This window comes from Mchenga conophoros, linkage group LG5 (genome assembly GCF_057382185.1).
Source record: "Mchenga conophoros isolate Kocher_MC1m ecotype Shallow Benthic linkage group LG5, M_conophoros_male_GT1.1, whole genome shotgun sequence".
Lineage (NCBI taxonomy): Eukaryota > Metazoa > Chordata > Actinopteri > Cichliformes > Cichlidae > Mchenga > Mchenga conophoros.
In genome coordinates, this window is record NC_140530.1 from 25,226,523 (window position 1) to 25,243,522 (window position 17,000).

The following is a 17,000-nucleotide window of genomic DNA, read 5'->3' on the forward strand; positions in this document are numbered from 1 at the left end:
TTGCAGTGGTGCCAGGATGCTCAAAAAACACCATGATAGAATTCTCTGTAAGGGTGTCTCAGAATGCAATGCCTAAAAGAAATGAAAGAAAACAACGACAAATCCTGTGCAGCTGCTATTCAGTATGTAAATCGAGGCTTACTTCGAAGTCTCATTTCAGGACTACAGCTGTGGAAGCTGCAGAGCTCCGTCAGTGTTTGTGAACAGTAATATTAATTTCAGTGGTTATTCAATCAAACAGCATCGCTTAACTAGATATTTGCCAGTCGGCTGGATGGATAAATTTGAAATCTTTAAATCTGCATGATACAGTAATGCAAATACAAAGATTTCAGCTCAAGGAAGTCTACACATGTCCACACCATGCTACCTTGGTTTTCATCAACAAATCAAATGTGTTTGAGAGATGGGGGTTGCGTAATTTCAGTAGTGAAACCGTGATGCAATTCTTTTGTCTTCTTTTGTAACCTACAACATGGTTGTGTAACAGACCACATGGTTGTCTATATTCACAAAGAGATGGAGGTGTGCAGGGACGCGGCTCTATAACTGCCAGCTGTGGGGCTACAGGATTTCTCCAGAACCTTCCAAGGTGAACTGGATCTATTCGTACCCTGCCGCAGTTTGTTTTTTTGTGTTTTTTAGATGCATAAAAACACCTGAAAGCGAGTTTGAAATAATGGTATTCAGTGTTGTGAAGTGGGCAGTAATATCCTCCTAGTGTTAATCTGTTAAATTGAAAGTATTTGAGCTGTATTTCTGAGACTCTTTCACCTTGTGCTCTAAATCAACACACTGAATCTGTTCCAAGAGGTGTTTGACTCAAGCCTTAATTCTGAGCTATTTTCCCCTTCAAGGAACATTAGAAGAAAGCACACACACACACACACACACACACTTACACACACAAAAATGATGGTTATAGAAAACATTTTACTTCATCTTGCCTTGACAATGACAAATCCTATTTAACTTACGAGTACGAGAGGGGCCGGGGGGGAGGGGGGGGGGGATCTAGTCATTCTCCTTTCACTGCTACATAATGACAATCTGTAATTCTCAACACATGTCAAAGGATGTTTTCAGAAGTCTTTGAAAGCTTGCAAAATTTCTTTACCTTTACTTGATAAACCTCTGGTGGTTATTTACTTTTTTTGGGGGAGGGATGCGTTTCTCCAACTTCTAAAATATCTTTTCTGTTATTCTGTTTCACACTTCATAAGCCTTAAGTTGATACTGGATATAGCACTTTTTTTTCTTTCGCCCTCAGCAATACAAAGCCATCCATCAATATTCTTTCTTTTTGAAGAGAATTTTATTTGGTTTTAAGCTGTAGGTAGGCAAAGCAAGGTGGAACGTGTCTTATGGCTGTTTTGCATTATGAATTACTGAACCGAAGCCCCTGCTGTGCAGAAAATCTAACACGTGCATTTTGAATTCAGGTGAATCTGAAAGCTGATGTCTACTGTATAGCAAACAAACAAATGCTTTAACAACTTCTGACAAGTCTGACAAGCACAATGACACATCTTCGGACTGCTTTCTTTTACCTTTGCTCTGGGCAGCTAATCAGAGGCACCACTATCAGAAGGAAATGAACACGATCAAACTCTGAAAGCCCCACAGATGTATATCTTGTATATGAAATAATACCTTGAAGCCTCTATTTGGAGGGTGGGGATGGAACAGTACTATTCTCCTCTATTAGCTTCTCTATTACTATTACCCTTATCAATTTTGTGTTACGAGAATAAAAGAACTGTACCTACCACACCTCCAGGTTATTTGCACTCATGTGAGTAAGGTTAGCCCCATTCAGAAAATCTACCTGACAGCTGACATTTAGCAACAAATATTGCACTGACTCATAACCATCCAATCTAGATGATGGAGCCAATTATAAATAGAGGCTTGAAGGTACACACCAGCAGGACTTTAAAAATTATATTCTACTTGCCGAAGTTATCAACAATTTAAAATATGTGTCCATTCATTTTAAATAAAGGGTCTCTTAACCCTCTCAAGGCAGGCGTTGCCGATTTGCAACAGTTAAAAACTAACAACCTGATTACCCCACATACATATTTTATGAGTTTTTTTTACTCAGAAGTACCACTGCAGAACTTGGTTGTGCATTAGCAACAAAAAGTTTAATTTGAGCCTGAGAGGGTTAATAGTCAGACTTCCATGTATAATACACTGGAATGCTAAAAAATAATGTGTAAAAAAAAAATAGTGTGTGTAATAACACACACTTCTTACCTGGGGTTTGATTGCAGGAAGGGGTTCATTTCCGTCTGATAGTGGTGTCCCTGATTAGTTGGCTAGAGCAGAAGTAGAGGAAAGCTGTGTTAAAATGTCACCAGATGCTCCAATGCAAATCATTTTTCCCAAGAATTCTCATTAGGTTCAGTTGAAAAGACCACCAAGTACTCGATTAAGGCGCAAAAAGGAAAAAGATTTACTTGTGCAGCACATCAAAATCGAAAATATTTTTTGGTTCAGAGTGACCTGTTTCATTCAGTAAGGCAGTAATGAAGGTCGCCGCCATTTGACTCCTTTTTAAGCCCAGTCGCCCTGTCTCTCTATGAAAATTGTGCCACAACACTTACCTGTAACTGATAAGTGTCACTGGGCCTTTTGCTACTGTTGTGCACATCGTGTCGTTGAGTCAAAGGCAACTGCTGCAATGTGCTTTGATATTTCACTACTTTTGCAATACAGGTTGAGTCCTTCAGGATCAAGAGATAAATTTATAATTTTTCCTGTGCAGATTCATGAATTAATGCATTTAATGCAGTCTTGCCAGAGAATTAAACTGTGCCATGTCGTGCTGTGAGGTGTCACTCAGATATAAATAAAGCATGAGGAGCAACATTTTGTGGAGACACAGCTGTTCAGGACATCCACAAAGTTGCCCGTTCAAGGCTCCCTGAAATTACACATAAAGAACATCACCTGAGAAAATTAAGCTAAGTGAACATTTTTCTTTGTTAACAAAAGCTTTAGTCCAACCACAAATTAGCCTTTACTCTTCTTCTTCTTTTTCTTCTTTACAAATTAACAGTTGATGAAAATCCTTGTACTGCAAAAACCTAATTCTATGTTTTGTGCCTTGGCATAAAAATCAAGTATGACAAATCTGAGCAGTAAGGAACAGGAGGGATGGGTGAGCAATAAAGGGTGAACAAACCGTGATCAAGTAATCCGTGGAATCTAATAATGTGTTCAAAACTTTAGATGTCCCTATACTCTGTAAGTATGAAGGACCTAAAGCATAGGTAGAATTACAGGTAGAAGACAGCAATGATTTCCTTTTTAATATATACTCATTTTCAGCTGCATGAAACACAAGCACATTACCCTCTCCATCTTGTCAAAGTTAAAGACCATATTATAGCCTCAGGAGGATTTTTAAGCGTAGTGGCTGTTAAAGGCTATTACATTACATGACTTTGATGAAGAAGCACTCATGTTGAAGCTGCAGTCCTTACAGTTCTTGAGTTTATTTTAGCTATCTGTATGCTTCCGTACCTTCTTTATCTAATCACCTTCTTAGAATAAGACAGGACCTAAAATTGCAGCCTGTGGAATTCTGCTGGTAATATGGACCGAGGATGATGATGATGATGATGAGTTACTTGCCTGTCAAGGGATGGAGAAACTCTGGGGATCTAGGAAATAGCAACCATTTCTATATTCCAACTGTAACATTAAACCCAGTACCTCACATGGTCGATCGCACCTGCATGAACTCCAGTTTCAAAGAGAGCACTAAGTACATCTGCTGCCAACAGAAGTGCATCACTTATTTTGAACAAACATCACCTCGTGACCAAACAGCAAAATGTGGTGAGGATGTTCAATATAGCAGCGCTGGCTGTCAGTAGCTTGGGAGTCAATGTGATGACTTGCCTGGCACACTATCTGCTGTGTGTCTGCGAAGCCCACACACTTCTCATTTGCTCTTGGAGCTGACATCTATAATGTTTGTATTGTCTCCCTGGTGGAAACACCTTGGACTTTATTGACTCTTCCCTTTATATATCAACCATTATACATCCTTTATTCCCCTGTATGCCGGATCAAACAATCAGAAATCTAAAGAGCTTCACATGTATCTGATCGACATAGTCTTAGGTTCTGATTTCTGTTTCTGCAACTATCTATTAGGAAAATATTAAAACAGAGCAGTGCATGTAAAGTGTTTGTTTGGAAACTTATGCTGCACAAACCTATTTGGCAGAGAGGTCGAGTCAACAAATGACAGATAATTTATTTCCATAGCTTTCTGCTTTTTTTAACCAGGTATTTTCTTTGAGACAAATGAATGGTGGCTGAATTCCCCTCAAGTGGCTATTTTCTATTATTTATTTCCACTTTACATCTGCCCATGAAAAATTACAGACTGGGTTGTATTACAAAACTAAATCTCAGACCTCTCACTCTTCATTCCAATATAATTTTTGTAATAACACATATAATAATAATAAACTCCATTAAATTTAAAGACCCCGTCCTAAGAAAATCAAATATTTAGGCCTAGACTTGTGTCCATAATGTATTTTTTATTTGGTAGAAGACACATCGTGAGAAAAACAAGCAGTTTTTCTCACGATGAAGGTTTTTACCAGTGTTGTTCCAACATTCAGATAGTCAGGATTTTTGTATGTAACAATGCTAAGAAACCAAACCCATCAACTACGAGGTGGAAGTAGCTGGTCAGAGATGAGAGAGATCAACAGTGTTTATGTGTCATTAACAAAGCATTATTATCTGTTTGCCAAAGCAGAGCAGTCAAATTTACAAATTAATCCCAGCGGCTTCCTCTCCTGCTTAACAAAGCACACACTTTGACAGCGTGATGCACCGCTGAGTCTCCCTCAGTGCAGCAGGAGAACTTGTGAGTGAGTGGCACTCTGAGACGCTGAGTGAGGGGTGGCTGCAGGACTGTGGCGGGGTCTGGATAATAATCCAACATATAACTGCAGATTGATCGTTTGATTTAGTAAAATCATTAAAAAGAAAACATTTGGCACTTCGATTTATTGTAGATTTCACAGTCACATAATCATTAAATCACTTTAACTTTTTAATTACCAACTTCCCATTAATTAAAGTGATATGGCTAAATGTTTTTTAAATCTTTAATTCCATCGTGAGATGTGTTTGACAGGGTAACTTTATGTTGAAGACAATTTTGATGCCAGAATTTCAAATTAGTCAATTTTCTTTATCAAATAAAAAAAAAAAAAATCACTCTTCAGGTTAAATTACTAAAAACACTGCTTACATTTTTTTTTTGTCTCAGTCTCCCACTTGTACAGCAATTATCAGATTTGCAAATGTATCATTTTTATTCTAAAATGACACTGCTGTAGCCATGTGTCCACAAAGAATATGTTTCACATCTAGGACAACATACCACTGTGTCAGAAATCTAATTCGTCACATTTAATCTATAATGTACATTTTTTTATGGAGATTATACAATTTTATATGCCACTGGCTCTTCCCTTGATGTAACCTTTGCAAATCTACAGCCTCTTTTGATGCATTTCCAAAATCTCTCATCAAAAGTAAGCTTAGTTTAAAGTGATAAAACTAAGTGCATGCTATTCACGAGGTCACCACAAAGTAACCAGCGTACTCCCCCCATGGTCATAAAACTGAATCTGTTAGTGTTTCTAAATACGTAGGATGCTTACTGGATCCCAGACAACTTAGAAAATGAAAGAGAAATTTATTTTACTTTTTTTATACAGAAAAAACTATTTTTTATGAGATTATTTTACAGTGGCTCATATGCATGTTTGCTTAACCACAGTGTGTTGTGATCTATCACAGGTCATTCTTTGTGGGATACTCATCCTTAACAAACAGGGAGAGAGCAAGACTGTATGCCGTTTATTTACAAGGCTCTTCTACAAAGATTGCCTTGTTCAGAGCTTAAATTTAAATACAGTACTTAGAATATCAGGTCATAGGACATTCTAACAGCTGTAATTGGATTTAAATACTGTGCTGCCTACAAATAGGAATGAGCTACCAAAAAAATATGAAACTACAATTATTTATCTGCCATTATTCTTGCACCCTTTTCTTTATTTCTTTACATGTAAGACTCTTTATTGAAGAATTAAATAATAACACTTTTTTATATAATATATTTTTTTTGTAGTGTTTTGTTTTCAACATTGTAATGGAAGCTTAGCACACGTTTGTCTGGAGGTTAAGTTTAGTCTGCACTGCCATAAATCACAGCAGCAGAAACCACTTGAATCACAACATCCAGGGTCCAGAGATGGATTATCATTGCCAATGGAGGAGTCCCAGCCCCAGACAATGACTATTTAGGTCTTGAAATCACTTAGTGTCTTTTTTTTAGAGAAATCTATCCTTTTGATGGAAGTTTTAGGTGTTAGATTCACTAAAATGTTATATCTCTATTTCTCTTCATTTGTGATCTGTTTAATGTGTGGTATCTTTCTTTATCTTCCTCACTTTCACGTTATCAGCAAAGTGTTTTCTTACAATACTGTTGGTGGTGCTGTTGCCATACATTACAATTATAAACACAACAGCTAATTGAAAAAAAAAGAAAGATAGAAAGAAAAAAAAACATAACTTCAGGGCATGATAGAGTAAAATGTAAATCCTAAAGTGGGGTCTAAAGATACATGTCTTTATTGGTGGCCACATAATTGTGTCCTCAATAGAAACAATGAGGTGGTAATCCCTGAGGTAATAGCACTATTCATTGTGTCCTTAAATCTTAGGACATTAATGGATACCTGAATATACAGAAATGGTAACAGGCGTATAACTCAAGAATTTGTAATGATTTTATTCACTGGGGATCCTACAGTGGACTCAGCAGAGCCAGGCATGATAGTGTTATCTCTCCATAAGTGAAACATACTTTTGTTAATGGACCATAGATCTAAATGACCTTCAATAGCCGAGAGAAAACTGCTCCATCTTTAAATTCTAAAAAAGATCTCTGGGGAAATTTTCAAATGACCTAAATAATTTTTAGTCACTGAGGGACCTGTGGATATTGCGCCAGTGTATATTTAAAAACTGGAAGAGGCCAATTAATGTATTTCTATCTCAATAACCTTTTATAATGCAAAAACATACTGGTGGAAGAGGTGCATTAGCACTTCATGGTGGTGTAAGTTGGGGTTTGAAATGGAAATGAGCAAGAATGAGGATCAACCCGGGTCAAACAAAATATTCGAGACAGGAGGACAAAAACAGGAACAACGTGCTAATGATTGTAAGTGGTAGATGAGCTGCACATGTGCTGCTTGTTAGTGAAGAGTCAATAAAATATGAAGAGTAGCAAAGCTGGACAATACAGACCAGAGAGATGTGGGTCCATGTAGAAGTATCGTCACTGCTCATGCTGATGCTGACATTACACCGGTGGATCTGAGATGCACTGAGGCCCGAGGCTTTACATTCATCTTCCTCTTGCTCTCTTTTTAGGCTAGCCAGCATTCGAAGCTCCTCATCATCTTGTGTCTGCGGACTGCCGAGCAGGTCCGAGTCGCAATGACTGGAATCAACAGGCTTTAGTGTCTCATCTTCTTCTTCCTCCTTCAAATTTATCACCAATAAAACGGAGATTACCTTTTTGGGAGCAATCCACAATACAATACCTTGCACTTAGTCACAGTCAGATATACACACTGATATAATGTTTTGTGCAGACAAATAAAGTACTGAAAGTCTTAACAATAAGCTTTAGTCCCAGATAGAGCTCAAGGCAATTCTGGACATACGCCATTGTTTTGACCCACTGAGGAAATGTCTTTTAACTGTGGATCTATTGATTTAGCAGACTATGGTAACAGGATTTTTCTGACAAAGTGTAAGGAAGTCTTGTGATACCCTGGTGACGAATCAATAGCAGTCAATAAACCAAGGCTGCAGGGAGGGAAACAAACTCCTTGTCATATTCATCAGACAATCTTTCAGTCAAAGCCTTCACTGCATGTTGCCTGCTGTAGTTGGCACAAATCAGCAGTCAGGAGCTACACTGATGAAGGAAACTGGGATATCACTCAGCAGCAAGTTGTGTAAATGCAGAAAGCAACCATCAAGTGACAGATCTCCCTTCAGGCCTTGTGATCGCTTCAGTTGACTATCCTCTGATCCTGGATCGTTTCAACTGGTGCTGGGGCCTACCTCAATTTGTAACAGACCATAGACTGATCCGGCAAACCTTTTCCCCAGCTCTTTTTAGCTGTCCAAATCAGCAGTGATCACACATTACTATGAGTAAAGAGAGACAGCTGGGTGTACGAACATCAAAGTTTTTAATAAGCTGCACATTTGCCACAAGGACTCCAAACCCCCACTTGCACATCACAGTTAGAGCTCAGCACCTTTATGACTGCATACTAAAAGAATTGAGTTAACCCATCTACCAAAGATGGAATTTAATCAAAATAATTTTCATTAAACCATGCTGCATTAATCAATTTTCAAGGGGGTAAAACATAAACATTAGCCCTCATTTCTATTCTGCTGTGGACTCCAACAACTTCAGACAAACATGTCTGGTTGTTTGAGCTAGCCTGCTCAGTCTCAACTTTTTTTTCTTTTTTGCCACTTGATAACTTTGTGTTTTTGATGATTGGTCCTAGACAAATATTGTGTAGTGGACTCATCAAAGCTTTTTTAGTGGAAACAGTTGCCTACGGGGCTTGTTGTGAGTGACTCAGACTCAGGCTCAGACAATAAGACTGCAAATTTGCAGTGCATGAAACCAAAAAATGTGCTTGAATGAGTCCAAAAGCTCTGTAATGCTGCAATTTTAATTCTCTAATTTTGAGCTATGGGCATCCCCTTACCCCACTCATTTTCAGCAAATAATTGAATTGAAACAATAAAATTAAAGATCTTAAAGTAAATATAAAAAATATGAATAAAACAAATATTAACTTTTTCTTTTCAATGCAAATGAACACGATTTTTCATGGGTTGTAAAGTGTGTCTTCACTGGTCAGTGTGACATCTTAATGAGCATGCCATCCTGGGTGTTGACACAATAAGAGGTGATCTGAATCTCTTTTTTTTTTTCAGCAATAAATTTGAGCACTATTCAGCTATGAGTAACTATCACAAAAATACTGAGCCATGATACTGGGTGAGAGCTGATGGTTGTTAAAATTGTAACCCCTACCTTGTGCTGTTTTGAATCATCCAATTTGACTTCTTGCAGGAGTCTTCTACAAACTGATATGCTGCTGCTCACATCAAGAACCCGGTTTACTTTCTCTGAAACTCTTGGACCACGCTTCTGTTCCAGTCCATTAGGTGAGAAGCACCGTGTGGGAAACAGCCCAGGTTCAGCTTTCCCACTGGAATGAGGCTGCATACTGGTGTTACGTGGAGGTGTTAGGTTCACATTATGAGATCCAGGGTGACCTTCAAGTTGTGTTCTGGGAGATGTAAGATTGGACCCACTTGTTTGTTGATGTTGGAACATGGTGAAGTTGTTATCCTGAAAGAAATACAAGGACACCATTGGGAAATAAAATTATTCAATTCTATCCATTAGTTGATTAATGTTTCTGTCGTGCTCTCTTTTGGTGTTTGAGCTTTAAATTAACCTCACATTTATAATAGCATTTTCTTCTTATCTGCTAATCTCTCACACCTTCAGATTTAGCGCTGCAACTCGGTATTGTAGTTTCAAACCCACATCCTACTGTACCAAAGAGATTATATAAGATACTGCATATGCAAGAACTACACTGGTCGTCTCAGCATTAAAAGGAATACTCAACACAAAGAGATCTGCATATCACACATTTAAGTCTGTATTCTTGAAAGAGACCTGATCCTTTGCAGTTCGTTTCCACATTGAGATTACAATCTGGATTCATACCAGCAAAAATGAAGAAAAAAAAAAAACCTTGGTGCTGCAGTGGTTAGCACTGTTGCCTCACCATAAGAAGGTTGTAGCGCGTGGCAAACACTAAAGCGGTCGCGCCAGAATGTCACGCTAAAAAGAAAGATTCTTTAAAATACAAGGGGGAGCAAGCAAGTCAGATACCACGGGCACAGAGAGGAATGCAGGTCTGATCAGAAACAGTTTATTACTAGGCCAGGGAGCACAAATAAAACACCCTTAAAATGTACATAATAAAATGTTCGCTCTCTACTAAAAACAATTCTAAAACCCGTAAAACTACCATTTTCTACATTCACTAAACCCCCCCCCCCCCCCAATTATAGCAGGGGGCTATAATTAGGCCACATGTTCATTATGGGTCCATCAGCAGGCCAGGAATTCCTCCTTTAGAGCAGAGTCCACGCCAGCTCCGTCTTCAGCAGACAAGAAAGAGCCACCCATCTTCTTGTCCTTCCGCTGGCCCATCACTTCCCAGCCCGGCTTGCGTTCTGCACCCGAATCCATGATGCGACCACCGCCACAGCTCCCCTTGCGTCGGTGTCAAATGCAGGCAGAGGTAAACCTCTGCCCTGCTGCCAATCACACGCGTTGTCTCTTACTGTTGCCGCTCCATGAGGTCAGGACTTGGTCGCCGCATTAACCTTCCAGTCTGGGGCCTCTCTCCTTCAGTGCTCAGCTAGGCTGTATTTAAAAGGTCTTTACACAGCTGATAGGCCACCTCTGGACACACCCCTGCCTCAGCAGGTGGTCCCTATCAGCTAATTTGTCCCATGTGCAGCCAGTCCACAGTGGATAAAAACCATGTCACATAAAACACTAAAAACCATGCAATAGAAACAGAATAAAACCATGCAAACAAAACAACACTCATAAATAAACACTAAAAATCTGAATAAAAACAATATACAAGATAAATACAAATTTCCACTGTGTGACAAGGTCCTAGGTCAGGGGTGGGCAATTCCAGGCCTCGAGGGCCGGTGTCCCTGCAGGTTTTAGATCTCACCTTGGGTCAACACACCTGAATCACATGATTAGTTCGTTACCAGGCCTCTGGAGAATTTCAGGACATGTTGAGGAGCTAATTTAGCCATTTCAATCAGCTGTGTTGGTTCAGGGACACATATAAAACCTGCAGGGACACCAGCCCTCGAAGCCTCGAGTTGCCCACCCCTGTCCTAGGTTAATACTGACCAGCCAGATGGGGTCTTTATGTGCAAAGTTTGCATGTTTTCCCTGTACTTACTTGTAGGTTCCCTCTGGCTTTCTTTCACAGTTCAAAGACATGCTTGGGGGTAGTTTAGGTTAATTACTGATGTGTTAGCCCTGCGATAGACTGGTGACCTTTCCAGGGTGTACCCTGCCTTTTGCTCTGTGACAGCTGGGAAAGGCTTCAGTTAAGTAATCAGTTAAGTGGAAGAAAATGGATGGATAAAAATAAAACCGTTGACCATCCTGAACCAAGGTAAGTAAGTGTAATCAACACAGATGTAAAAAGCTAACTACATCATCCAGATGCTGGCACTGTGTATTTAGCTTTTGGAACATACATGCAGTACTGTATGTGCAGACAGAGAATAAGGGAGTTCTACTCATATGAAGTTGTTCTTTTACTCTAAATCTGGATCAAACTTAGAACTCATCGCAACAGTTATTAAAAAAAAATATGACAATAGTAAAAAAAACTAAAATTACAAATCACTTGCATTAAATACCTCACCCTGAAAAATAGATGTATCGCACTCATTTTAATAAATGCTGCTCCTAATGGAATTGAAAGATTAAGTATTTAAAACAAGATGCTGTTTACTATCCTCTCACTTTTCACGTCAGCCATTGCCAGTTCTTCATACAATAGAAAGAATCACAGTTGTGGCATACTCACAACCAGATTGTTATCACAAAAACATTTCTTTGTTCATAATGTAGTCTTTGTTTCTCATGAATTTAAGAGCTCGAAGCTTTCCTTGGGCCTTGGAGATCAATATTTTTTCCTTATGCTGTCTGTTTTTTTGGTGTTTTCTTTCATCTCTGAGCTTTGTTGTGGGGTGAAAGGTTATCACAAGCCCCTTGAGGTTTGTAGCTTACCGGCTCTATATGTTATTTGTTTTCCCTCATTTTTCAACACTTTATCAATTTTTTACATTCAGGTGAATAAACAATAAACAATATGTATTACTGAAATCCTGATACGGGTGCTTTTATGAGCCTGAATTTCAAAGTAGTTTATACAATCAAAGTTCATTTCTTTATTTTGCTTTTAATATTTCTCTATGTTTAAGAGCAAATGCTTGCTCAAAAGAATTGTATGAAGCTGACGCAACACCTTGAAAGATGATATTGCTCCAAGTTGAGAAATGAACAACCTGACACAAATAAATCAAAACCAGGTTTTATATGCAAATCTTATTATTCCATTACATCAATATATGTACAAAACTGAAATCTCTGTCTAAATTTTCATTTTTTTTCCTAAGTATAAGGAAAAATAATGTTCTTTTAAATGTCTTTAGAGCAAAATTATTATTTACACAAACACACAATCTGCAATACCTGTCCAAAACAAAACAACACTTTAGAAAAACATATACATGACTTATTTAGTTTAATATCTTGCTGTAAATTTATTTCATGATAGCAACTGAGTTGTGTTTTAAAAATGAATGCTGGTATCAGAATCTACAAATATAGATAACAAAAGCTTACTACACAAATCCAGTGTCTGTCTGCAAACCCCTCCTACACAATTAGGAGTTGGGCAAACAAGCTTGGCACACAGGTACATCTTAGACACCTGAAAGTTCTTATCTATATATCATATATTATTTGATCCTATATTGATGTCATGATGTTGCCTAGCAACCACCCACCTACAGCCTAAAATGACCCATCTGTAGCATCTATGGACCTTTAACGCCTTATAAAAAGGATTATATTATCTTAATTTTCACAACAATAACAATAATTTAATGACTAATTATTCATATTATCAGTCTGTCATGTTGCCTAGCAACCACCTAATAGCTACCTAAAATCACAGACCAAACAATACTGTAGCACAGTTCTGTGTTAATATAAAGATTCCAGTTTTTTTCACCAGATAGGTGTTCGCAAGACATTTATTTTCAGTTCCTTTGAAACCCAAACATTATGTTCCAATTTTTTATTTTATAATTTTGTTTAACTTTTATTGGTTTATATCTGTGGAAAATCGAAGATACAGGAAACATGCTATTAGCCAAATCATATGTCACAGGTTCAAGGCTCACTAGAGCGAACTCCCGGCATATCGTTTTCAACCCCCCCACGGGCTACTCGTGTTAAACATGATATATAAGTCACTTAGATAACTTAAAAATGTTATTGTTTGGCTTTTTTCAGTGTTTTATTTGTTCGTGAGTAAATCGGTTTGGCTGAGATTACAGCTGAATAAACATCAAACGGAAAACTGATTAAACAAAAGTGTGAGATGATCCTGTGAAGACCGACCCAGTGAAAATTTAGGCAGTGGTGGACCGGACCGGCCAACCCCCACCTCTTGTAATCACCTCCAACGGTTCCTCGGTTTTGCAAATTTTTACTGGAGGTTCATTCACAACAACAACCAGGTAGTTGCACCCCTAACACGCCTTACCTCCACTAAAATATACTTTCTCTAGTCCTCAGAAGCTGAAGCTGTCTTTGTCTAACTAAAGAAGCTGTTCACATCACCACCTGTTCTTGTCCATCCTGACACCAAGCTGCAGTTTACTGTGGCGGTAGATGCATCTGACTCGGGGGTTGTGGGCAGTACTCTCTCAATGCTCCAGTCCACAAGGCAAGCTGCAGCCCTGTGCCTTCTTCTCACACCAGCTAATTCCAACTGAACAGAACTACGATGGCATTGGTTAGAGGGGGCCGAACAGCCTTTTGTCATCTGGACAGATCACAAGAACCTGACATACCTAAGGAGTACTAAACGACTCAATGCTCGCCAGGCTCACTGGTCTTTATTTCTAAGTTGCTCTAACTTCACTATTTTCTATGGTACTTGATGTTCCATAGAAAATAGTTCCATAGAAAAAAGCCAGACGCCCTGTCCTCCTGTCCCATTTTCTGCTGCCACTAACTCAACAAACCCCCAAACATTCTCCCCTCTTCATGCACAGTGGGCTCACTAACATCAGACTTTGAGGAGAAAATTCAAAAAGCCCTGCAGGATGAACCAGACACTGGCACCGGGCCGCCTGTTCTACAGTCATCCACTGGTTCACACTGCCTGGTTCAACTGTCACCCTGGGGTGATTAGAACTATATTGTTCCTCAAGCGTTACTTGTGGTGTGAATCATTGGAAAGGGATGTAAATGATTATGTGGCAGCATGTTCTAGCTGTGTTTGTAGTAAGAGTAACACTCAATGCCCTTTGGGTCTGCTGCAATGTTTACCTACACCTCATCGCGCTTGGTCCTACATAGCACTACACCTTTTTATGGGTGGATAGGTTTTCCAAGGCTGTTCACTTCACCAGTCTCGAGAAATTAACCACTGCCACTGAAACTGCAAAATTACTGACCCATCATGTTTTCAGGCTTCATGGGATCTCTACAAAAATTGTTTCTGACCAGGGCTCCCAGTTAATTTCCCAAGTATGGAAGACCTTTTGTTTTGCACTCTCAGCCAAGGTATGTGTAAGCTCAGGTTTTCATCTTCAAATCACTGGCCAGTTGGAGAGGCTAAATAAAGAACTGGAGACGGCTCTCCGCTGTGTAACCTTCCAAAACCCTTCCTCCTGGTCCTCACAACTGACATTGCTGGGATACGCAGATAACTCTCTTACATCCTCTGCTACTAGTTTTTCGCCCTTCGAAGCATTTCTAGGGTACCAGGCTCCACTCTTTCCCCTCCATAGAAGCTGACCTCACCATGCCAACAGTACAGCAACAACTACAGAGGAGGAGGCAGGTGTGGACCCGGACCAGGGAGGACCTCCTCAAGACGGTCGAGAGAAACCAGCATTATGCCCATCGCTGTCAGCCTTCCACTCCCTCCCAATGACCTTGGACAGAAGGTGTGGCTCTCGGCTAAAGACATTCCCTTCAAGGTTCAAGGTTCAAGGTTCTTTATTTGTCACATGCATAGTTATACAAGTATAACACACAGGGAAATGTAGCCTGACACGCTCCTCGACATGTGCAAAAATCGTATATATGTATATGTGTATATGTATGTATGTATGTATGTATATATGTATGTATGTATATATGTATGTATGTATATATGTATGTATGTATATATGTATGTATATATATATATGTATGTATGTATGTATATATATGTATGTATATATGTATGTATATATATATGTATGTATGTATATATGTATGTATATATGTATGTATATATATATATATGTATGTGTATATATATATATATATATGTATATATATATATGTATATATATATATATATGTATATATATATGTATATATATATGTATATATATATATATATAGCACGGAGGGAGGTTAGCCAACTAACGGAGTTGCAGAAAGGTGCGACAAATAAGGAGCCTAAGAAATACAGCAAGTTGTCCATACCTGAGGCCTTGGAAACTGCCAAGCAAAGACTCACAGCCTTGGCCAGCCGCTTGAGGAGGTACACCAGAGAGATAGAAGGCAGGAGAATAAACCAGCTGTTCTCCACAGAACCAGCAAAGGTGTACTCTCAGTGGCAAGGGAACAATAAGAGAACAGCACCACCAAGGCTGGAGACGGAGCAATACTGGAAGAGCATATGGGAGAAGGATGCAACCCATAACGGCAATGCTCAGTGGCTAGAGGATCTGAGGGCAGACCACAGCGACCTCCCTGAACAGGGTCCAGTAACCATCACAGTGGCAGATATCCAAGAAAGGGTCTCCAGTATGAAGAGTTGGACAGCACCAGGGCCCGACATGGTTCACGCCTACTGGCTGAAGAAGCTGACTGCACTCCACGAGCGTCTGGCAGCACAAATGAACCAGCTGCTAGTTAACGAAAGACACCCGGAATGGCTAACTGAAGGCCGGACGGTCCTGATCCCCAAGGACCCCAAGAAGGGACCGGTCCCCTCCAACTACCGACCAATAACCTGCCTCAGTACTACATGGAAGCTCCTGTCAGGCATCATATCGGCTAAGATGAACAGGCACATGGGTCAATACATGAGCGGGACACAGAAAGGAATTGGCAAGAATACCAGAGGTGCAAAACACCAGCTACTGGTAGACAGAACAATCAGCCGAGACTGCAAGACCAGACTGACCAACCTGTGCACTGCCTGGATTGATTACAAGAAGGCCTATGACTCAATGCCCCACAGCTGGATACTGGAATGCCTAGAATTGTACAAGATCAATGGGACCCTAAGAGCCTTCATCAGGAACTCAATGGGGATGTGGCGTACAACACTAGAGGCCAACTCCAAGCCCATAGCACAAGTTACCATCAAGTGCGGGATCTACCAAGGAGATGCTCTGTCCCCACTGCTGTTCTGCATAGGCCTGAACCCCCTCAGTGAGATCATTAACAAGACTGGCTACGGATACCGACTACGGAACGGAGCAGTTGTCAGCCACCTCCTGTACATGGATGACATCAAGCTGTATGCCAAGAGTGAACGAGACATCGATTCACTGATCCACACTACCAGGCTATACAGCAATGACATTGGAATGTCGTTCGGACTGGAGAAGTGTAGTCGGATGGTAACAAAGAGAGGGAAGGTAGTCAGAACTGAGGGGATTGAACTACCAGAAGGCAACATTGCAGACATAGAGGACAGTTACAAGTACCTGGGGATCCCGCAGGCAAATGGGAACCATGAAGAGGCCGCTAGAAAGGCTGCAACCACCAAGTACCTGCAGAGGGTCAGGCAAGTCCTGAGGAGTCAGCTGAATGGTAAGAACAAGATCCGGGCCATCAACACATACGCCCTGCCCGTGATCAGGTACCCTGCTGGGGTAATAAGCTGGCCAAAGGAGGAGATAGAAGCCACTGACATAAAGACAAGAAAGCTCCTGACCATGCATGGAGGGTTTCACCCCAAGTC

The 17,000-nt window shown here is 39.9% G+C and overlaps 1 protein-coding gene across 5 annotated transcripts in view; it reads right to left on the reverse strand.

The window, feature by feature from the left end:
- cfap20dc (CFAP20 domain containing) overlaps window positions 1-17,000 on the reverse strand; it is a 37,143-nt gene that overhangs the window by 2,767 nt on the left and 17,376 nt on the right. For 4 of the 5 annotated variants that reach the window (XM_085274509.1, XM_085274508.1, XM_085274507.1 and 1 more), the window contains exons 12-14: window positions 9,197-9,517; window positions 7,369-7,605; window positions 2,263-2,324 (exon numbers count right to left, since the gene is read on the reverse strand). In XM_085274509.1, coding sequence (XP_085130635.1) covers window positions 2,263-2,324; window positions 7,369-7,605; window positions 9,197-9,517 — 620 coding nt within the window. The remainder of the gene's footprint in view (window positions 1-2,262; window positions 2,325-7,368; window positions 7,606-9,196; window positions 9,518-17,000) is intronic. The other variant, XM_085274510.1, reaches the window with a different exon arrangement.